This window comes from Epinephelus fuscoguttatus, linkage group LG4 (genome assembly GCF_011397635.1).
Source record: "Epinephelus fuscoguttatus linkage group LG4, E.fuscoguttatus.final_Chr_v1".
Classification (NCBI taxonomy): Eukaryota; Metazoa; Chordata; class Actinopteri; order Perciformes; family Serranidae; genus Epinephelus; species Epinephelus fuscoguttatus.
The window spans coordinates 23114392-23138194 of NC_064755.1; the positions used below are offsets into that span (position 1 = coordinate 23114392).

Sequence of the window (23803 nt, forward strand, 5' to 3'; positions counted from 1 at the left end):
TGCTTGCATATTGTTTGCTTTTCACACTCATAAAACTGATGATGCCTCTACAGCTTTACTGGCTCATTGTAGGAAACCTGTGAATTGCTTAGTATGATCACAAAGCTTCATATTTCGCATGGTTTCTCCCATATGCACCCACTTCCTTTCTCTTTTACACACTCACGCACGCACCAAACAAGACACCAGCTGGTCCTGAATCATTCTGACATCTGCATACAGTGTACAGGGACTTGTGTTGCTATATCAGGAGAGGCTCAGCTGAACTAACCCTTACCCATTCTCAACCTGTCTGCTGTTTGCCTGCCTGTAACCGCACTTTTACTATAATACATTTCCCATATATTGATTTTATCGCCGCACAATGTAAGCAAGCAATTCGGGGGTACACAGGCTCCGAGACACATTTATTTAAATAACTTTCAAAAACAGCAATAAAGAAAACAGCTATTGAACCTACAGTACATGGGAGTGAAATGTTTGTACAAAAATATGTCACTTTGTCGGGCCAAACATACAGTAATACATGATTATTATTATTATTATTATTAAAGTTATACAGATCAGTAATAAGACTAAATTGAGCATGCTGTATCTCCTGTACATGTTATATAAATATTTACAGTCATTCAACATGAATATATTGTCACCAGCTCAAGCAAACTCCTATTTTCACAATCTTAACAATTCAGCTATATGTGTCAGTATCATCATACGATCACCTCTCTTCTGTTAACTCTCAGTTCTTATGTTGGGGAAACTTTTTTGCAGGTGAAAGCTATAGGAAAGAGCAGTCATGTTGCAGTCCTTCATCTGGTCAGCTTATCTCCAGTAGCACTGTAGCTGAAACTGAAATCAAGGGATGACTTCTGAGCTATTTTATCTCTGAAACAACTGACATTTTCATTCATCCTGCAGCTGTCAGATGAATGAAATGACGTACTCACAACCCAAAATTACTTGAAATTGCTTGTTGGAAATACTACTTTTATTTTAAACTCTTGAACTGTACGTGTCTGGGTTAGTCTTTCACGCCCCTTGAACTGAGTTAAATTTTGCCTGCTCATGGATTGAGCCGTCGTTGCAGTTTTGCATCACGTTCTGCTTCATCATCCACCCGCTGAATATGCACAGCTAATCCTGAATGTTTTTTTCTCTCATACCACACTCCTCACTGCTGTGCCGTCCTCACCACCCTCCCTCGCTCCTGCTTCTCCCACTCTTCCTCCCTCTCCCTGTGTTGTCTCCTGTTCCTGCTCTTCCTCATTTCCTGCATGTGCTTCCACTTGCCAGCTCCTAAGCCCCGTCCTCGCACCCTTGATGGCTTCTTCTCCAGCCACAGCGAATCGCAGTACTCCTCCAGAGAGCTGAAGGGAGAGCTCATCACTCTTAAGTAGTCTTTGTAACGCTGGCGGGACTCCACCACGGGGTCTTCGCTCGGCTTGGGCCTCCCGTCCAGTTTTCCGTGTGTAACAAGTTGTAGATTGAGACGGAGGAGAGTGTGGGTGAAGTGTGTGTGTTCTTGAGCCACGCAGAAATACACACCGGCGTCTGAGGCGTGGAGGGAGCGGATCAGGAGACCGCGATCTGTGTGGACGACACGATCATCCAGCCTAACCTGGGAGACAAAAAGAAACACATGAGAGCTGAGCAATGCAAGACAAAATGTTGTAAAATGTCGCTTTCTTCAATTGCCCTACAATTTTCTTTTCATAAATCAAGTTTCAAAGCTCTACTGCAAAGAAACAAGAAATCCAGTGTCCCTTTACCCCCAATAAATCAATCAGAATGAGCACACATTGCAAAACACCGCTTTGATACCTGCCACCCTGCTCTACATCCATAGATTTTCACGCCTGATTTGTATCCAAGGTGCGTTAAACACAGTAATGACCCCTGAAACGGGAAACATATTGAATTGGGTGCAGTGAGTGTCACCCACACACAGATGCAGCGTGGGGAGCCAGGGGTCATTATGTGGTGTAGAGAGATCTTTAGACGCGTGATGAGTGCAGGCAATAAGTGAAGCCTAAAGGAGGCATTTGGCAAATTTGTTAGTGTGTGTGTGTGTGAGGGTGCATGTGCTTGTCGTTAAGGTGTAAGGGCAAGCAGTGTGCTAATGTTTGCGCACCGCTCTTTTTATTTAGCATCCAACATGATTCATCAGGTGGCACGGCTGCTGTCAGGGCCTAAAACAACACAGCTGTGTGCAGAGGACAGGGAAAGAGGGCGACAGTGTGTGTGTGTCCGTGCACGTGTGGATGCTTCAAAAGAAAACCTCCCACAGCCCCGCGCTGACCCCCCAGAGGTGTAAGTGATAAGAAAGTTAGAGAGGGAGGCCCTGGCGTGAAGTGCATGTAGAAAAACACGAATACTGGCCTGTTTATGGCACTACATATGAACCCATGTGTGCGTGTGTGTCTATATAGCTCTGTGGTGGTTTCAAGGTCTGACAGTGATGATGTGTTGTCCAGCCAGAGACAGAGCCCCCAGGCCCTCAGAGGCTCTTTGGGCCCTGACCCTTACCCACATTAGATTTACTGCTCTGTCACCCATCACATCCTCATTTCCTAACACACCTGATTGACTTGACAAATCACGTGGGATATATATCAGAAACAAAATCTCACTCAGGCAATGCCTCTGCTGAGATGTTGGGCATTTTTTTTAAAATCATTCCATCAGTATTTATGTGTTCATCTGTGACCAAATGGCAATGCCAGACGTTTAAATTCACCCAGCTGGTCTGTCTTTATTTGTGTACCTGTGTGTGCATGTGTGTATCTGTGTGTGTATGTGCATGTGATGGAGCCTACAAACTACTGCAAAGACATTGCAACGCAACATTTTGTTCTTAGGGACCCTTGCATGCCTGTTTGTGTGGACAAGCGTGCACGTGGAGCAATCCAGTAAAACACAGCTTTTATTAGTGAAATGAAGCACAAGTTTGGGCAAGTGTTTTAAAAGCTTAGGTGATCAAGTTAAGAACTCGCCATGCTTACGGGAAGGCTGTTTTTCTAATGAACACCGCAAATGTAATTTAACATGATCCATGTTTTCCTATTGCAGATTTTCTAATGGGCCTACATTCCACGCTCCAGGAGGTGAATACACACACACACACAGGCACAAACAGACACATACACACACAAACATGCTGTGAGAAAGTCTTCCAGCTCACATCTTTAATAGCTGACTTTTACGAGGGGGATAAGAGGAGGGAGTGTGCGTATGAGTGTGATGAAAATAAGTGCTGGCTGCAGGTGCTGCGAGCAGCTGCTCGAGGACGCCTTTATCAAAACCCATCAGGAGGCGAAAAGTGCGGAGAGAAACGCAGAAGGAAAGAGACTGTGGGAAATTGCGGAGACGACAGGAAAAGTATGGGGGAACAAAGTAGATGGAGTAAGCGGCGTGAAGGCAGGGACAAAGTGAGGAGAGATTAAGGTGGGACTGATGAGAGCGGGTTGAGGGACAGAAGAGGACAAGGGATGACAGACAGAAGGAAGCAGAGTGAGAGGTTGAAATGAGCCAGACACTTCGGAAATCACCTGCACCAGCACCACACGTCCAGCTGTGAGAGCAGGCAGACCACCTACTCATGCAAGAGGGCATCATTGTCCCTGCTGTGGGGGCCACTCTTGTCAGGCTGTGTGATAAATTCATCTTAAGTCCACGAACTTTGGGTGTTCTGGTTACATACGGGTTTTCATGTTCTAGCCAATCAAGTTTCTGTTCATAAAATGCAGGAAATCAGGCTGCAAGTGTTTTTTGTACCTGACACAGCTGCCAGTAAATGCAACTTGGCAACTCGGCAATATGAGAGACGGAGAGAAAACCATGACTACGACTGAAAAAACAAAAGTAACATCAACACCAAATGGCAGTGAAGTCACGTCTCCATACAAAGATGAGGAAATTGTCAAATAGCATCAATTAAAAGAAAGCTTTTTGAATTCTTCAGTGTAACAAAGCTCAAACAAAGACACCCTGAAAACACGTAACACACACACACAGCTAATCTCTTCCATCACCTGAAAAAGTACACAGTTAGTGTTTCTTTGACCTCCACCTATCTGCAGTTCACTTGAACTCCTTCACTTTGTTTTGACTGTCAGCAGCTTTGCTGAGGTTCAGCCAGGAAAACAATCAATCAAGTGCTCAATCGTAAATTTGAACCCACATGAGGAGTAGGAAAACTGAGTGAAAACGAACGTGCATCTATTTTATTGCATAAGATGTGTTGCCTGTGAGGGGAACGGAGAAAGAAAACTGCTTTAATTTACTTTTTTAATTGTTATTATTCAGTTTAAAAGCCATGTTTGTAGTCTGGCATTCTAATTCAATGCTAATTTATTAGCCCATTAGGGAAAGAATGTATCTTTTAACCATGTTTGGTTTATTTATTATTTTTATTTATATATTCATTAGTTTATTCATTCATTTATTTCTGCAAAGGATGATGTATGTAGTATGGCGGCACGGTGGTGCAGTGGTTAGCATTGTCGCCTCACAGCAAGAGGGTTCCTAGTTTAAACACGGGGTGAGGGGGCCCTTCTGTGTGGAGTTTGCATGTTCTTCCTGTGTCAGCATGGGTTTTCTCCAGGTACTCCGGCTTCCTCCCACAGTCCAAAGACATGCAGGCTAGGTGAACTGGTGACTAGAGGTGTGAATGTGAGTGTGAATGGTTGTCTGTCTCTATGTGTCAGCCTTGTGATAGTCTGGCAACCTGTCCAGGGTGTACCCCGCCTCTCGCCCCATGTCAGCTGGGATAGCCTCCACCCGCGACCCTCATGGACGACAAACACGGCGCTAGTCAAGAAGGCACAAAAGCGGCTAAAGCAGATAAAAACTCTCCACAGAACATTTTACAACAACAGCTACCTGCCCTGGATGACACTGTCACCTCCCAGTGCCTGCAGAAAACACATAACATCATAAAAGCCTCACTCCATCCTGCTCACCATCTGTTTCAACTGTTGGCCTCCAAAAGCTCTACAGGTCCATCAAAACATGCACCATAAGATTCATAAACAGTCTCTACTGTACCCCAAAGCCATCACCATACCAAACTATAAAATGAAGCAAACTCACTAAAGCATCTTACAGGTCTTTTCCTTAAGTGCAATAACTTATTTTATGGGCAATAATATGCATGAGCGCTTTTTTTTTTATCCCATTTTAACTGCATACATTGGCAGTGAGTGTATGGTGTCTACATGTGAGTGGAATGGAGGCATTTCATTCATTCATTCATTCATTCATTCATCTTCTAACTGCTTCATCCTCTTGAGGGTCGCGGGGGGGCTGGAGCCTATCCCAGCTGACATCGGGCGAGAGGCAGGGTACACCCTGGACAGGTCGCCAGACTATCGCAGGGCTGACACATAGAGACAGACAACCAGTCACACTCACATTCACACCTACGGACAATTTAGACTTATCAATTAACCTAGTCCCCAATCTGCATGTCTTTGGACTGTGGGAGGAAGCCAGAGTGCCCGGAGAGAACCCACCCTGACACGGGGAGAACATGCAAACTCCGCACAGAAGGGCTCCCACACCCGGGATCGAACCGGCAACCCTCTTGCTGTGAGGCGAGAGTGCTAACCACCACACCACCGTGCCACCCATGGAGGCATTTATTTACTTATTTTTATTACTATTTTATTACTATTTATTACTTGAGTCCTTGAGTGCACCTGAATTTTGCACAATGACAGTGAAGAAATTTGAATCTGAGTCTGGTTTGTTCATGTTTCAGTCATTATCAGGACATTCAGATTCTACACATTCTGCTTTATTTTCTTAGCTTCTGTGTCTATATCACATGACAGTCCTGAGGGAGGAAGAACTCCTGCATTCACTCCTTCATCACTTTGTCTAGAGTACAATAGGTCACATATCATTGCATGCCTAGACACACAAACACAGAAAACACCCCATTGTGTTCATTACCCCAAAACACATGGCTGTCCCTAGGGAGCGCTCTGTTATGATTTCTGCTGTAGGGGATCATAAAGAAACACACGCACACACACACATACTACAGGGAAACATGGGGCTTTGTGCTGTGAGGGCCTATAAAGGAACACATGGGCCTTTAGTGGCCTCTGCACCTGTCAGTGTGTTTACATTCACCCCTGAAAGAGAGGACAGGGAACCAGTCGTGGGAGTAAATAAGTTTAGCAGGAAGTGGGGAGAGAAAGGAGGAGTGAGTAGGTTGAGTGGTAAGCAGGCCACTCGCAGAGGGTGAAGGGAGGTTTGTGTGTTTGGACAGGGGAGGTGGAGGCACCGAGGTGCTGAGTAAGCAGGTCTCTGTCATCTCATTCAGGAGACGGGTGTCATCATCAACGAGTTCCTTTCCACACCTCAGATATAAACTCTATGTCCCTGTACGTCTTCGTCTGTCCACCATCCTGTCTCGCAGGACCTGAGTTTTAAAGTGACTCTGGTTCGATGCAATTAGCAAGAATCACTTACTGAGTTTTCAAGTAATGCTTTTGCTGCATTCACATGCTCCACGGACAGTCCTGTTTTTCAAGTTGGGAAGTTAGGAAGGAAACTTAGGTCTGTTCATGTCTTAGGTCCACACAGTTAAATATATTTAGTGCCATACTTGCATTTGGCCATGTCGTCAAGCTAGTCTGCTGTCTCTGTGAAGTAGCTGTCCGTTAATCATTCTCTCTACAGCAGGAAACTGCACTTCAAAATAAAAGCTTTGCACCAGAAATTCACTGTACTTCAAAATACAGTCCGTTTTTAACAACCTTGACACATTTGTAAGTCATTTGCAGACCATTCAGAATGGAGCTGTGACCCACTTTTGGAAAGCGACCCACCAGTTGGGAACCACTGCTCTACATGAACATAACTAACCTTTTCAACCTAATACCATATTACAGTCATTGTGTGAAATGATAAAAAGTATTATCATCAATCAAGCAATCACTTTAATCCACTCTGCTTCTGCATGAGTTCAACTTTGGAACATGTGTACCAAAATTTTGTTGTTGCAATTTGAGAATGTGTTCACTTGAACTTTCCCAGTTGGGAACTCATTATTCTGATTATTCCAACACCATATGACTGCAGGGTTTGTGTGACATCAATATTGATACAGCCTTGAGTCCTGTTTCCCCCAACGACTTTCGGTATAGAACCTTTGGAATCAGAAGTAACCCTTCAGACATGGTACCAAGACCCTCGCGTTTCCACCGCAAACAGTACACTTAAATGTGGGAGGGGTTGTTGCTGCTGCAAGAGGCAGCAAAATATCCTTTAATTTTATAGTTACAGTTTACTAATAAAACTCTCCACGGTGGTTACATAAGCCTCAATCCAGCCACAACTCAGCCCTGAGCAGAATGACCGTCCGCTATTGACCAATCAACAGACTGCAGTGTTCATAGCTCCACCTTTTAGTACCAGATCTGTGTGCTAGGTACCCCAACAGAGGGGGGACCAAAAATGGGGACGGTATGGAACAGTTCCATTGATACCATCCACAACTTTTCACAGTGAAAACGAAAAAAAAAAAAAAGCGTATTGTACTTAACTGCACCATACTATACTGCTTGGTGGAAATGGGTCTATAGAGTGCTGAGTTTGTTTTCTGATCCACCACTCCATCCTCCTGCCCAAAACACAATTTAAGGAATCTACAGTCGCCCTTGAATAATCTACGGTGGCCCACAGGGAGAAGAAGTTGCATTCCAGCATGACGACTTAAAAGAAAATGCCCCAAAAAAAAAGGTTAAATGAAGGATAAAATTCAATTCTCATGTTCCTTTCCCCCTTTTTTCCATATAAGATAGATAACTCTCATCAATATCCCTTCAGGTGGGCCTGCTTTAAGTCATTCTTCACCTTCCTCAACACCAGAGGAACTGCAGAACATTTCAGAAAGCCCTGGACACTCATAAACAAAAATGCTAACCTTACACAAGTAACTAGCGAGGCTCTGGATCGCTCCCTTATTACCTATAACTCCACAATAGATGTGACTTTTGGGCTCAACTTTTCAACTTTGTATAAAGCTTTGAATAATATCTTCTTTGTCCAAGCACTGTTTTTCACCTTCCCTGAGATAAGCAGGACCTGCAGTGCTGTGATTTGTGGTACAAACAGTTGCTGATGGGTTCAAGGCTCAGACTTCACAGCCAGTGAGGTTAAGTCAAGTATGTTTTTGGAGGTTTTGAAGTACTTATGTAAGAAATTACTTTTGCAGTGACAAATGTCTGTCTTTAGCCCTTTAACTTCCTTGCTTTGTGACCTGGCATGAAAAAAATGTGACCCCTCAGGTACTGTAAACTCAAGAAAAGCAAAAAAGCCCACCTTCAGACATCAGAGAGAAAGAGAAAGAAAGAAGGAAAGGAAAGAGCAGGAGATAATTTATGTTTGGGTGGCGTGTGTGTCAATGAGTGCACTCGCTGACCTCCTCCTTGCGTTCAGTTCTAGGCCTCTGTATGTACCACCGGATCTGGGCCTGTTGAGATTTGGGAATACATTCGAGAAAGGTGGAGTTGGTCTGCACACCGTAGAGGACTCTCTCCTCCACCCGTCCCCTGACAAGACCTAAAGAAAACACAACTGTTATTGATCCAAGAGTCTTTTCTCTGGCTCTAAAGAAAAGTATCTCATGCAGGTATCCTCTAGTGACTTGTTAAGTGATTCATTTATCTGTTCGCTCGATGTGTGTTTGGAGCTTGCAAAGAAAAAAGCAGACTTTCTTACAAAGACAGACAAAGGTGGAATTTCTTAAGAGAACAAAGTCTACGTACTGTCCTCTGTGTCCCAGCACTGACTGGCAGGGTCTCCATGCTTGATGTCCTGTCTTCTGGCTCGCCTGGAGAACAAACACACCAAGTTTATTAAGATTACGAGTTCATGTCAACTTTGAGAGACATGTAACCAAGATAGAGAGAGTTTGGTGGAACTGATCATTTAGTATAGGAGCTAACATTTAGCTTATGTAATAACCACCACCAAATACATAGGTCAAACTTGACACTGACTAAGAATGCTGTAAACATGTGAGGAGGTTGCCTGACCGTAACCTCCGGCAGCAAATTTTCAGAATGACATAATATGTGATTTAAGGTGACCTCTGAAACCCTCAGTGTCTTTCTCTGGTTGACACATGTAACAGCCCTGACACATCAGGCTGCCGGTTGGCTGCTGGTCAATGTCAGGCCATCGGTGCATCTGTGGCTCTAGTTTTCACAGTGTGTCCTGCCTCTTTGACCCTTATTGGCCTTTGTCTGCTTTTTTTTTTTGTTTTTTTTCGGTTGATTTGGCACGTTGAATCAGCAAGGTGATGGCTTAGCCCATCTGTGAATGACATCCCTCATGATTGGCAGTTCAGCTCATTGGAGAAGAGAAGTGGAAGTGAGGAAAGTAAACAAACTGCTAACATACAGAGGGAGTGAAATCATGGGTGCAGATCTGATGACAAGTTTGGGGGGGGACACAATCAGTTGTGATTTTTTTTAATTGCACGCGTGCAAATCATGCCCACAGAGCGCTTGAGATTGCCAGCATATTTCACGATTTCATAGAGGCTCATCACCATCACCAAGTCATTCAAAAAGCACTACAAAGAGAATCATATGCTTACCTTTACTGTTTATTTCTCTTAAACAGCCAGTAGTACATGGAACCAGCCATCACCCTCCTTTTCACTGCTTCGCTGTTAGTTAGTGCTACTTCTAGTTTCAGGGTCTCAGGCATGTTATGTCCACTCACGTTCTCATCTCTCACCTCTCATGGATTCCCATTTCTCCTCATCATCTTCCCTTTCTCCCAGTATATAGGACTACTGTATACATTTGTTCAATTTCAATCTTCATTCATCTTCTAACCGCTTCATCCTCTTGAGGGTCACGGGGGGGCTGGAGCCTATCCCAGCTGACATCGGGCGAGAGGCAGGGTACACCCTGGACAGGTCGCCAGTCTATCGCAGGGCTGACACATAGAGACAGACAACCATTCACGCTCACATTCACACATACGGACAATTTAGAGTTATCAATTAACCTAGTCCCCAATCTGCATGTCTTTGGACTGTGGGAGGAAGCCGGAGCGCCCGGAGAGAACCCACGCTGACACGGGGAGAACATGCAAACTCCACACAGAAGGGCTCCCACGCCCGGGATCGAACCGGCAACCCTCTTGCTGTGAGGCGAGAGTGCTAACCACCACACCACCGTGCCGCCCTCAATTTCAATCATTTAGGCTATTTAGAATTTGGGGGGACAATTTGTGTTTTTCAGAATTTGGGGGGGGACATGCCCCCCCATCCCCCCTGGGATCTGCACCCATGAATGAAATCAAAACTAACTTGTTATATGCTCCTGAGATCCTGTGTCTTCATGAAGGACATCACATTTTGGGTTTACTTGACCATATACTTCATTCTACTTAACTTAGACCTGTTGTCCTCGTTCTTGGACACTTTTTTATGCCATCTAGCAGCAGTAAGAGCACAATACACTAATCCGCCTAAAAAATAGATGGCAGTCATCTCTGCCAAGTTTGCAGCCAATCCCGACACAGAAGTGGACAAGGTTGTAAACCTGATCAAGTTTTGTGGTTGAAACTTGTTTATTTATGATTAATAATCTTTGTAGTTTGATATGGCAACAAAGTTGACCAATTTTAGCAACAGTAACAAGCTAAGACACTGTTGGGATTTTATTGGGACTTTATTATCGTCTCATTTGAGGACACTGGGATTTAATTATTGTTGACATAGTTCTGTTTTTTTATACTTATCAGGTCCTACTGATCCCAAATTGCTAGGAGAAATTAAAAATGCATACCAAAAAAAGTTCAGGTCTCAGGAGTATATGAGGTAAGGTTTTTTTTTAGTCATTGATCTCTTTAGCAGAAACAGTTCATAATTGTTTGTGTTAGTGTTTGCTAGCACAGTAGCTAAATATCATTTGGTCTTTGGTCTTATGTGCTAACTGGCTAATTAGCATCTTAACTCAGTGCTCTTGGCCTTCCGGTTTCCCACTTTAAATGACGAATAACAGTCCACCACTGCCTGCTGGTATTGAGAGTAATTTCCTCTCATGCAGCCGCAGAATGTGCGTGCTAGTTGGCTGTTGGCTGCAGTTTTTGCAGTGTGTTCAGGTGCGACTTTTTGGCTGAGACACAGGAGACATGAGGTGATGCACAAGTTAGCCTTTGTCACTGCCAGTTCATTGATGTCAGTCGATGTCTGTGTCTGGGCCTTAAAACCAATGGTGAATCATTCTGCCTATAACTGTAATAGAAATCTCATTCACAAACTGATTGTTTGGTGTTATAGTCGAAACTGTTCTACAAATCACGTTTCTTTGGCCTCTAGCTCAGTGCTGCTCACTTGTGCTCCTTCAGTTTGTATTGATTACACCTCCTCCACCTCCTGTCAGTCCTGTGTGATGGGACATCTGTAGCCTACACTCCCTGACACTGCGGAGATCAGCTTTCAAAGAGCCCTGGAGACCGAAAGCAGGGCCTCCACTGTTCCACAAACCATAACAGCATCCCCACTGGCCAATAATATGGCAGTGTGACCTCTAACTGTAGGGTATAGATTCTGTGGAGCCTCGATTCGTGCAAGCGAGCACACAAAACAAAAAACAAAGACACACATGCAGCACACACTAACATGCTTTCACACCTCAAGGACTACACTCCAGAGGTGTGGAGTGACAGTAGCATTAATCAGCTGAGGAGCAGCATCTCTAATCAGTGTTTCAAGTGGACTAATACCCTCTGGCATGAAAAAAGTGCTGAAGAGGTGAAGAGAACCAAAATAGAAAACATATTTAGCAAGAACTATGAACTCCGCCTGACAGTCCCAGAATAAAGAACCAGCCCCGGGACCACGCACCATTGAGAAGTAGGGCAACGTAGGGTCAGTTTAAAGCTGTTCTTTCGTAGGATCACACATATTTTTAAGTTTATTCCTGAAAATCATGCTATCCAGTGTCAAAATATTTCAAAATTCAAGTGGCACCAAGACATTAACGCGCAGCAGCTCTGTGCAAATGAGAGAAAGTAAATATAAAGGTCAATTTAAAGTAGGGAATTTCAAATTTTCAAGAGTTTAGCATACCTCTTGGATGCAGGGATGTATCGTGAGCATGTGTGTCCGTCCCAAGCGCAGTATGGGTCTCGTGCCAGGCAGCATTCAGCACAGGCTTGGCCGTACAGGTGACATCTACTGAGTGAGACCTGGGCTAGCCCTTCACTTGAGCCGACGTAGAGCTGTTGCTACAGTGAGACACACACCACATTCTGCTTTAGGGAGGGTAAACACACAGATCAATTTCAAGTTCAAATGTATTCTTTTAATGGTGTAAAAATATATACATAAAGAAAGTACATCAACAGAAGCAGTCCATAAGACGGTACATGGTTATGGTTTGTGCTAAAAGAATTGTTTTCTCTGTATACATATAAACTTCATATATCAAACTTTCCTCAGGGTTCCTCCTGTGAATTGAGCTCAAGAATAACTCAGGGTCAAAGTGTTGGAAAAATAAGACTAATAATTCAAAACCTGAGACTCACACTTGAAACAAACCAGAGATTTAAGGATTTTTCAATGGGAGGACTTTTTACAAATGTGGCCCGAAGGATCTGCTCTGACTCGTCCTAAGTTACGGAGATTCCTGCACAGAACTTCCAAACAACCTCTGAAAAACACTAGCGAGCATGCACATACAGACACACGCACAGGTCAAACCCTGCTGGAGATTAATGGAAGCAGTGATTGGGGTTGAAGTGTCTACTGACACCCCTGACCTTAAGATAATGAGGCAGAAGGGGGAGCATGAAATCGAATAGATGAATGAATTTAGGATAAAGAAAAAACAGTATGTCTTGTGCCACATCAGGCAAATACAGCTGAAAGTATCTGGCATGAATGAAGGCAGAGAAGTAGTGTAGGGAGATTGTGGGAATAAAATGGACGAGAACAAGGCCGAACCTGTTTGGAAGACATCTCCATGCTGAGGATGGGAGTGGGAACCTGCACAAAGTAAATCAAACCAGCTTTAACACTTCAATAAATATACATTGCTGGAGCAGAAACAACAGATAACTTTGTTAATTAATAGCTCTGAAAAATCCATCAACATTCCACTTTCTGTAACAGAGGCATGATGAATATTTCACTGTTTGATGAGTCAACTGTACCACAGAGAACAGCCAGAGAACGGTTGGCATCGTCGATCAAAAAGCTCGAAGCGAATGACAATGTGTGTGCTTCTGTTTCTGTATTTGTGTGTGGAGCTGTGTTGTGTGCCAAACCTGGAAAACTTGAAGTTCTTCAAGCACCACTTCCTCTGTTGACCAATTCTCCTGAGTGATGCTCACCACCTTCAGAATCGAGCCGGCGTCTACGGCAAAGAGTGAGACGAAGAAGCAGGAGGGGTGATTGGGATCAATCAAGCAAACCACACAGCATGAATTTTTCATTTAGAAGTGAATAATATAAACCAGCCAGGTATGAGTACGGTATTGTTTTCATATCCAATGACAATGAGCACACTTTTCTCTCAGGCACCAACACAATTTCAACAATTCTCAGACTTTAGTTTCAGAATTTCTGTTGAAATGTACATCTGATCCAAGACATGGATCCATATGCAACCTTACATGTATCATTTCTAACAACTGCAAGACCATAACAGCATCAGATACATCTGTTTACAGCCAAGGAAAACTCATAGTAATCTAGTGCCCTCTGCTGGCCAAATATGGAGCTTCAAGAGACAACACAGAGGAGACGTGTGTCTCACCTGTTCCCAGAAACATGACCTCATATTGTCCATCCTCCGCCAAAACTTTGTCCACCACAATCTGAGTCAGGGTGTAGTCCACTCGAACACGTGTGAACACAGGTCGGCCAGTCAGAGGGTAGACAGAGCGATACATGAGAGGGTGGAATCGAATGAAACTGACCACCTCATCTGGGAAGTCTTTAGTGGTCTTGATCCTTGGATCATAAGTCTTGCTGGGACACTAAAAGACAAAATAAGTGTTGATTTAGTGCAAAAGTTTTACAATTCCAAGATAAAATTCACTCCATGTATGTGTTAAGTGAGTTCTGTCTATCAATGTAATGGTGCGTGTCTCCCTCTGGTGGCCAAATGAAAAACAGCAGGCGCCTAACAACATCTGGAACATCTGTGTCACTCCTGTTCCCCCCTTTCTGTGGATGCTATAGCTCAAACAGCTGTGCACCTGAAGCGCACGCTGAACTCTCCATACATCCCTTCCCCTCCCATGATTACACTTTGTAAACAAAATGAAACAAGAATCTGATTAACATGTCGAGCAGCCTCATCCGAGCCAAGGTTATGTCATACATCATGTGCAGATGTGAGCATGCATACCCTACAGCATCTTGAACATTTCACCTTTGAATCCAACCACTTTTAAATTAGGCCATGTTTATTATTCCGAATTAGGAGGGAGGCTTTTATTCATCTAATTGTGAGGAGGAAATCATATTTAGCTGCGAGCAATCAAGTATGAGCTGTCTCTGCACCGTTCCAGGACGCGGATATGGTATCCTCCCCTCGTATTCCACCCATCGGTGGTCGGGCCCCTCCTTGTGGGCGTAAGGTCCATTAAACACGGCCCTGATGTCCGCCATGCTGTAGACGCACACTGCTGAGCCACGGAAAATGGAGCTGAGTGGAAAGAGGAAACAGGTTAAGTATAGGGAAGAAAAGCAGAGACCACAGGTGATGGTGATGACGGTGTGATGAATACTGGATTTACCTGGAGGTGGTGAAGACGGCATACACTTTGGGGTTTTTATCATCTCTGGTAGGGAGCAAAAATATGTCCTCTGTGACAGAAGGGGAAGCAGCATAAAGGTTATTTGTTTTTATTACCTTTATCCGCACAGAGAGATTTTCTGTCTCTGTGCCGCTGCTGGCATAATTGGAAATGCTGTCCTTTTCAAAAGTGCACTCAAAAGGTAGATTCAAGAGGATAAAACCCACTTTATTGGTCTGGATTTTCCCTCTTTATTCTCACAATCACTTACGGAGCTCATCAAAGTGTGTGTCCACTCCGTCCGGTCCAGGGATGGAACACACAAGTCTGGTTTTGAGGAAGGTGGTCCACTTATTGGTCAGACTCCTCAGCCCACCCACATCATTCTGAAACACAACCACGTACAGTGTAACAAAACCACAGTCAGCACAGTGCAGCTGTCCTACATGGCCAAAAGCCCACCACAATTAATAATACACACTTTCGACTTAACCACAGCCTCACTGTAATCTATCTAATGGACCCACACACAGAGATAACACACAGCATCGCAGGCTGACTCAGATTTCCTGCACTAATTGGGAAAATAAACAGGTGAACCGCATGGATCTGCTTATTTAACCAGCACAAAGGAGGCCTTCTTGTTAGTTTAATGACAGTCGGGAGTAATTGAAAAGGGAGAGGAAAGAGAAAGAGGAAAATGTTGAAGGAGAAGAGCAGGTTTCATCTTAGCATTTGAATCGTTGTTCTAAGTAGCGACCTTTGATTGAGCGATGGTAAGAGCATTCAAGTGCACCGCTTTGTAATGCATAGAAAACTTAAGAGATCCTCCTTATTAAAATTGGCTAGTGCTCCATCTAAGTAGTATTGAGAAGACCTTTATGGTTCGACATCACAAAACCACAATTGTGTTTAAGAGACAAAAAGAAATGTAAGCACTTAATGAGGATGTTTCACAATGGTGATAATCTTCAAAGAGGACTGAAGTGAAGTGCCCTTGCTTCTTTTTGCATGCAGAGACAAACACTTACAGATAATGAAAATGAGGGAAAAATACAAAGAGCATATGAGAGATAGCTGAAGGAGAGGGAGAGGGCTGTAATCCAGAGGAATCTCCTCTCTGTCTGCCTTACAGCTTACTCCCAAGTCATAAATACACTGAAAGCTTTTCTCTAAGAATGTAGCAATGGGTCTCCGAATGCTAATAGCAAACTGCTGTGTGGGCTTGTCCCATTTGGAATGACTAACGGCGCACTGTATGGTATACAAAAGGTCCCCAATCATGAATCTATTCAGTCCTCAGTCAGCTGTGCAGTGCCATCCGAGCTTACAGTTGTTTTGACATGCTGTCAAACAGAACTTAATGGGCGCTGAAACATGATATGCTTCTCAAATGTCTCGCAGCATCTCACAACAGAGCGGAGAGAATGTTTGTATTGTCAAAAATGATTCAGTTTAGGTACGAATTTAAAGTTTAGCATTGTGCTTCTAGCAACAGACCTTCAAATGATGACTTGTCGTTTTTGTTCCAGTGGAGGCTGAATGCTCTCGCTGCAAACTGCGTTGGACAAAAGCATCTGCCAAATTAAAACAAGCTCGTGTAACGTACTGGGACCACACAAAAAAAGCTTTCTTTATCAGGCCTTTATTGGAGAACACATGCAAATCCTTGAGTTAAAAAATAATGATGACAATGAGACGGTGCACAGATCTACATCGCTCTCAGTGACAATGTAGGCAGCCGCAGTAAAAATGTCCTGTCAGCGGGGCACAAAGGTGCTAACAACATGATTAACTGCTCCTGACACAGTCTTTCAGATGACTACAAAAGAAGAATGTATCAGGATGGCCTCCTCCCGGGAGACATAACACACTTCTGTAGTGGCCAACAGAAAGATCCTTATCCGATCAGAACACTGAGGGAGTTACTGACTATGTTTACACGCACACTAACACTCCACCATTATTCTGAATGTGACGAAATTGTGAATTTCATGTAGGACAGCATATTCCATTTGGATAGTCCAAAGTAGGCCATATTCCAAATGTAGCATTTTCCACTTAAACAGGTCCGCCACCTGTGGAAAACCTTAATCCTAACTCCTAACTAAATCCTATTTTGATGCAAGAAGCAAAATGGCACAAGCAGCTCCAGCTGTTCCACATTTCCACATTTTGATGTGATAAACAACACGTACGGGCATGTTATTTGGTGTATGCACGGCTGCATGTGAATGGAATCTAAACAGCTCAGCAGGAATAGCCTCTTTTTCAGAATAAGGGCAAAAAACAAAATATGTTGTGCATGTAAACATAGTCAATGATGCACGAGTCGGGGGTTTTTGGTATCCACCAGATCCGTTATGAGAGTCAATCTGCAGAGCCCAACTTGCAAAAATATGTTAATCGACCATCAGAACCTGACTCAACGTGCATACCGGCAACTTTTGTGTATTTGAGAGAGAAAGGAAGTGATAAAAAGAGAGACAGAAAGTTGGGAAGAAAAAGTGGAAGGTGGACTATTGCAATGTTTCTGTAAGTTATTGATGACTTACTCAGAGTGCTGCTTTGTCACCTTTTGACCCGCCTGCTCAAACCTATGACATTTTCTAGTGAGCTCACTCACTCACTCAATCACAACCAATGCACAACTAGTCATAAGTGGGGTTTTGGCTCCTCCACACTCTGTAAGAGGTCTTCCATATCTAATGTTTTTCTCAATAGTCCCACTATGTCACACCCACTCTATCTTCCAAACACCACTTCTCTCATTAACTGTGTGCTGAAGTTCATGTACAAGTATCCTAGTCGAGCCTTTAACTTTTCCATCCCCTCTCTAATCCCCTCTCTACCCCCTGCCTGTCCACCCATCTGTTACATCCTCCCCTCCATGCCTCTGTATACCGCCAAACTTTCCACACCTCTCTTGTGTAATATCTCACCTTGCACACACGAGCCACTCGGGACAGGATGCTCTTGTCGTTGCCTTCCCACGACACTTCGCGGAAGAAAAAGTATATCTTATCATCATCTGGATTGTAGGTGTCTGCAATGGGATGAGCAGATATAAACCTGGCCTCTGAAGACACGGAGAGGAAAAGAGAGACGGGGGAGAGTGTTAAAATAAGTCAGGTAATGGATTTGCCATACGCTGCAGCCTCAAGGTGGCATTAACACTACACTTAGCACAAGTTTATTTACAATCTCGCTCTATTTCTACAGAAAGGTCTGATTTATTACCATTTTCTTTTTACTAAGCTAAAGTTAGGGCTGCACATAAATCCCCAACTTGCCGTATAGTTTGATACAGTGATTCTAAGGATATCTGAGTTAGTTTAAAGGCAGTTTTGTATACTTTTAATGATTTTCAGCCTGTCTGACAGCATCTGTTAAGCAGCAATGTGCTGCTCAAACACACAGGCTTACCTGGGTGTGCCACAATGTAAATATTTTATTACAAGTATAAAAGTCCTGCATTGAAAACCTTACTTAAAGCAGGATTAATTGATTCTTTTAGCCCCTTGAGGGCGGCTGTAAACACAACGTATTACAAATCACCACCTAATAAAGCAGGACATGTTGGCAAACACTTGCCTTCTTACACATGAAGCAGACACAGAGCAACATTAGTATTCACCTGGAGTCGTGTTTCTGGACACCCAGTGAATGTAAGACCAATTCTAACTCCTCATCTTCCTCTGTTTTGATCTCCACCAACAACAAGATAAAAAAAAATGGGGCTCTTTAGCTAAGTATTCCATTATGGTCACCTGTTGGTTGCTAACTTTGTGTATTCTATGGTGCTGGACAGGTTTCTTATAGTGACTTTTTTTTTTTTTTTGCTGGAAACAGCTGCCTGTTGCAGCTGGAAATCCTGATTATTGTTTTGAGTGAAAAAAACCCCCGACAATAATGTTGCCGTAAAATTAAAAAAAATGGAGCTAAAAGATGCTAAAAGACTCCACAGAGCTAAGGGGAACTGCAGAGTTGGATGATAATTCTCTGTGGGTCAATATGAGTGACAGCTTTCATGTTACACACGGTCATCTAATTCAACTTTGATATAAAAATACTGATTATTGCTGCTTTAAAAGTCTACAAAGCAACACTATTGAAGTCTTAAAGCAGGGGTGTCAAACTCATTTCAGTTCAGGGGCCACATACAGCCCAATTTGATGTGTGGGATTTTTACTTTAGAATATTTCTATATACTGATATTGTAAAAATACTTCAGTTTTGTGTGTGTATGTTGTTGGACATGTCATCAACACCAGGAATAATATTTTTAATCTTCCCAAAACCATCTCGAAAAATATACAGATTTTCTGCCATTTTGAATTTTTTGAAAAACACTTAAAATCGATCTCTTTCTAGGAAGTTTGACCGATCTAAATGAAACTCGGTGAACATAATCTAGGGACCAATATCTAAAGTTCCCTCTTGGCAAAAGTTGGAAAACTTACTAAAACTGAGCTTCTATATGAGGGCGTGGCTCATCACATAAAGGTATATAACATCTCAAGGGTTTCACCGATCACCACGCAACTTTGTAGGCATATGACCACACACCACATTATTGACCCCATCAAACAAAATGGGGGCGCTAGAGAGCTAATTTCTTATCAAGGCCTAACTGCCATATCGATTTTTACTAAACTTGGTAGATATGTAGAACAGGACGCCTCAAGGTGACTGGAGGAATTTAACGCTAATTGGCAACTGGGTGGCGCTATAGCAACAGAAAAATGCTTAAAAATGGCTAAAATGCGATCGATCGCTGTGGCTCCCCCTGTGGCCAAATGTTGTGTTTTTTTTCTAATTTTTGTCATGACCAAGTCATGGTATGGTATGCTGTACATAATCACGGAAACTGTCAGTGTGTCATTCTGTCAGTCAGTCATTCTGTCTGTCCCACGTTTTTCTTCTCACTGACGTGGTCAGTCTATGTGAAACTGCACATAGGCATTGAGGATTGGCATAGGTAGAAGGTGACAAAGCTACCAGTGGGTATGGACTAGTTTTTACTAATATCAATACTATCAAAGGGTTTCCGGGCAGATCTTTTGTAAATTAAGACATAAAACACCAATGCTACAACTAATGATGATTGCTATTTTATGATGAAGCACAATGTAACAAGAGGACAGTAAATACAACACATGGTGTAGAAATTGCAGTGAATAAAGGAGACAATCAACAGCACGCTGCCATCAGTGCCCTGTCCTTCAGGCGGGAACTACTCCAGAGGCTTAAGTGTTACAGTGACATTACATCAACATTAGCTCAAACCCTAGAAGCCGAGCCAACCACCAGAGGGTGATTCCCCAACTGGAACAGCTTAATGTTCGCCTGCTAACACACTCAACAGAAGGTCATTGTTAGTCCTGCAGCACTGCAAAAGATGTTCCATGGGCTCGCAAGCACAGAGACGCCGCAAGAGACGATGTGCTCTTTCTCTCTGCTTTCAGTGCGCAAAAACACGCTGTATACACACACTTAGTAAGAGAGGGGGAGAAATAATTACTCCAAACATCCCTGACTGCGAGGTTGTGAAATGTGGAGACCATGTGTAAGGATTTAGATCCCAGTGACAACTGTTGATACACGACAACCCATCAGCGGCTGTAAAACACTTCAGACTGGAGATGTATACAGAGAGAGAAGGCTCCCTCATCTGTGATGACTGTGCATGCCTGTGTGTGTGTAAATGTGTGTGCGGTTGTGTGACTAAGGCCGTGAATTTTGTGGCACACTGTAAATTCCCCCATAGGTGTGGCCCCTGTGCAGCTATGGCATTCATATAAAAGTTCCAGCTAAATGAATAAGTGGGCTGTTTCCTCCGTGCTGGAATGTCAATAACCATCCTGAGGGCACAGAGAGGCTCTTTGTATCAGTGGAGAGGCTGGAAGTTTGGAGAAAAAGCAATAACAAGTTTTGAGTGCACTCAGCGTAGTAATGTGGATATGCTTAAGCACGTGTGTACCATTGATCCAGTATTCTTCAGACATGTCTGTGCGTATGAAGTGCTGGTCAGGCGGAGGGCCAAGGGAGCGTGTGAACGTTGTGTCTTTGCCCAGGAAGTCTGATGATGTTCCCGCATACAGATACTGATCTGGAATCAATTACAGACACAGGTCAATCACATATTGTGTACACATGGAACAGTATTGTACACGAAAAGTCAAGTAGCAGTAGCTTCTTAGAATTCTACTCAACGGGTACACCATAAAAACAAACAACCAATCTGACAGTTTACATTACTGTTTAGCTTTTACCATTTCATGGGTTTACCTCAGTGAACCCGCATAGAAAAACACAGACTGAGAAATATTTCAAGAAACAAACATTTGAAAGAGAGATAAGGCTTAAAAGCACTTGTTGTTTACAAGTGTCTGCCAAATAAATGTGTTGCTCCCTGAGAAATGCCTGCTTGCCTCTTCCTTGAGAACAATAATTTGCAGAAAAGTGCTGGGAAAACAGACACATGAATACAAATTTACTCAAACAACCGAGCGGAGACTCGAGGAGAAACATAATTTATTCCCCGGTAAACGGTGCTGTGCAGCAATACAATCCTGGCGCGCGGCAGATAAGGCAGGGCTGCCAGAGTGTTGTGTGATGGCTCGCATTACCTGTGAGGACTGAGGTGAATGGCTGCAACGGATCAAAAGGACATTTCAATCTGCCAGACTCCAGTGTATTAGACAGCAGTTGGAACACGCCATCCTGAGTGACGAAAAAAGAGAGATAATGTTACACTTTAAAATTTAAATCCAGCTCCTGAACTCGTGTCAAACTTATTAATGCTGAGTTTCACTGGCTCGTATCTACTTTACCTCTCTGCGGCCGGCGATTTCAATGAAAGCACAGATGGGGTGGAAGGCGCCCGTCCCACAGGAATAGACATGTGTTCGATTGTAGTTGTGGAGGACTCTGACAAAGTTAGCACACTCCAACTAGAGACAGAAAAGGGACAAGAAAAAAAGTATGGGTGGCTGAACATGTATAATGTATATAACCACACATAATGGTGTACAGATAGACTAGTTGGAATCTATATATTTGTCAAGGGGTACTTACATTTGCATTTTTGCCTGCCAGTTTGCACATTTCGACTCGGTCCCGGGGAGCAGGCCAGTGAATCTAATGAGAGATAAATGAAAAGAGAAACATTTCACATCTTGTCAGCCTTTAACTTCAGATCCTAAATCAGTCAGTCAGTCAAGAAACCTCAACACTGCCATTTACACTTTCATTAAACCTCTGCCAGACTGTAACGTGCTTTATGCCTCTTTAAGCCAATAAAATAACAATATAATGTGTTCAAGCTGCAGAAGGTTCAGAATGCAGCCAGACTTCCCACAACATCTGAAAGGAGAGTGCATAACACTCCAGTTTTAACAGTTCTACAATGGCTACTTGTGCACTTTAGAGTCAAATATAGGATTTTATGGATCACTTTAAAGGGTACCACTGAGTAAGCTCTTGACCCCCTGACCTGATATGAGCCTGAGTGCAGCCCAAGATCCTCTAGAATGTCCTTTTTTGTAGCCCTTAAGACCCAGACACACCAAAACAACATCAAAGAACTAGTAGGGACCGCAGTCAGACTGTTGTGTCGCCCCATGTCACCAGTGTCTCAGCCAAAAAATTGCTCTGAACACACTGCAAAGGCTGCAGACAATGGCCAACTAGCGCATACGTTCTACACCTGCACTAGGAAGTAACTCTCACACAAGTGGATGGGGAAGTCTGTATACATCATCAAAAAAAGTTAACTGGAAAACTGACAGGGTGGATTAAAGATGCTATTTAGCCAGTTAGCACAAAAAACAACACAACCCAATATTGAAGAACGAAGCATGTTTACCCTGCACTAGCAAACAGTAATACAAACCATTACGAACTGTTTCTGCTAAAGAGAGAAATGGCATAAGAAAATGACCTTATCTTGTCAAGTTTGTTTAGATCTCACTCTCACTGAACTTTAGCTCTTTGTTTACTTTCCTCACTTCCATTTCTCCTTTTGCGCATTGAGCTGAACTGCCAATCAGAGTGATTTCATTTACTACCATTTACTAATGTGCTCCAACAGCTCCAGCAATGACTTAACATGCTGCCCAAAGAAGAGGGCAAACAAGGGCCAACTAGAGCTAACAGTGCTGGACACACAGCAAAAACTCAGCTTTGTCTATCGGGACCTTTAGATGCTGTAAACAACACGAGATCAGACTTTGCCATCAGTGCCCCATAACTCTGGAACAAGCAGCCAGACAAGTTCGGGCAAGCCAGTTTTTTATTCTCTATCAGATTTCTTTAAGCACCATTTCCACCAAACACTTTTGGTAAGGTACCTTTGGAACCAAAAGTAAACCTTCAGACATGGTACCTAGACTCTAGCATTTCCACCACAAACAGTACTTTTATTGTCACTCACTGCTCCATCCAGCACTCACTATATTTCCTCATTACTGGTGACACAGATGCAAGTCTGCACCTTGTTTATCGTCCACAGAACAAAGTAACTGTACTGCTCAGTGGAAATGGGACTTTAGAGACACAGTATTTTGATTTTACAGTAGTTATTCTAGATTTCTGTTTTTCACTGTTTGTATTCTGTTTCCATCTTGTATTTTACTAAGCTTTGATCTGCACATTTTCCAGTGTTATGCTGGAAAGTGCTTAATTAAATGAGTGTCATAAAACTCAGTTCCTCGCCTCTCTCTGTGACATTTTGGGGATTATAAAACATTTAATCTAAGTTGTAGAAGAATTAACACCTCCAGGTGCTGGTACGAGAGAGCTATTGATGTATAACATCCAGTGTCCCTTCAATGTACCCCACCATGTTCACACATGTGTTATAACAGGCTTATGTGCTTAGTGTGTTATGTCCCCTAAATCCTACCATGGAGAGCTATCGCCAAACTTGTTCATGGGTCAACAGACCCTGAAATCGCATGCAAACACAGCAGTGTAAATATTAAAACATCTCATGATTCCAAATCACTGCATGCCG

General features: G+C 43.2%; 1 protein-coding gene across 2 annotated transcripts in view; it reads right to left on the reverse strand.

Moving 5' to 3' along the window:
• Positions 1-388: 388 nt before the first annotated feature.
• sema3d (sema domain, immunoglobulin domain (Ig), short basic domain, secreted, (semaphorin) 3D) overlaps positions 389-23803 on the reverse strand; it is a 42612-nt gene continuing 19197 nt past the window's right edge. For both annotated transcript variants that reach the window (XM_049573876.1, XM_049573875.1), the window contains exons 4-18: positions 21865-21927; positions 21621-21740; positions 21417-21510; positions 20768-20896; positions 17727-17863; positions 15056-15170; positions 14785-14854; positions 14549-14693; positions 13797-14019; positions 13306-13394; positions 12983-13024; positions 12107-12264; positions 8781-8845; positions 8435-8574; positions 389-1618 (exon numbers count right to left, since the gene is read on the reverse strand). In XM_049573876.1, coding sequence (XP_049429833.1) covers positions 1172-1618; positions 8435-8574; positions 8781-8845; positions 12107-12264; positions 12983-13024; positions 13306-13394; positions 13797-14019; positions 14549-14693; positions 14785-14854; positions 15056-15170; positions 17727-17863; positions 20768-20896; positions 21417-21510; positions 21621-21740; positions 21865-21927 — 2037 coding nt within the window. In that variant the 3' untranslated portion in view covers positions 389-1171. The remainder of the gene's footprint in view (positions 1619-8434; positions 8575-8780; positions 8846-12106; positions 12265-12982; positions 13025-13305; positions 13395-13796; positions 14020-14548; positions 14694-14784; positions 14855-15055; positions 15171-17726; positions 17864-20767; positions 20897-21416; positions 21511-21620; positions 21741-21864; positions 21928-23803) is intronic.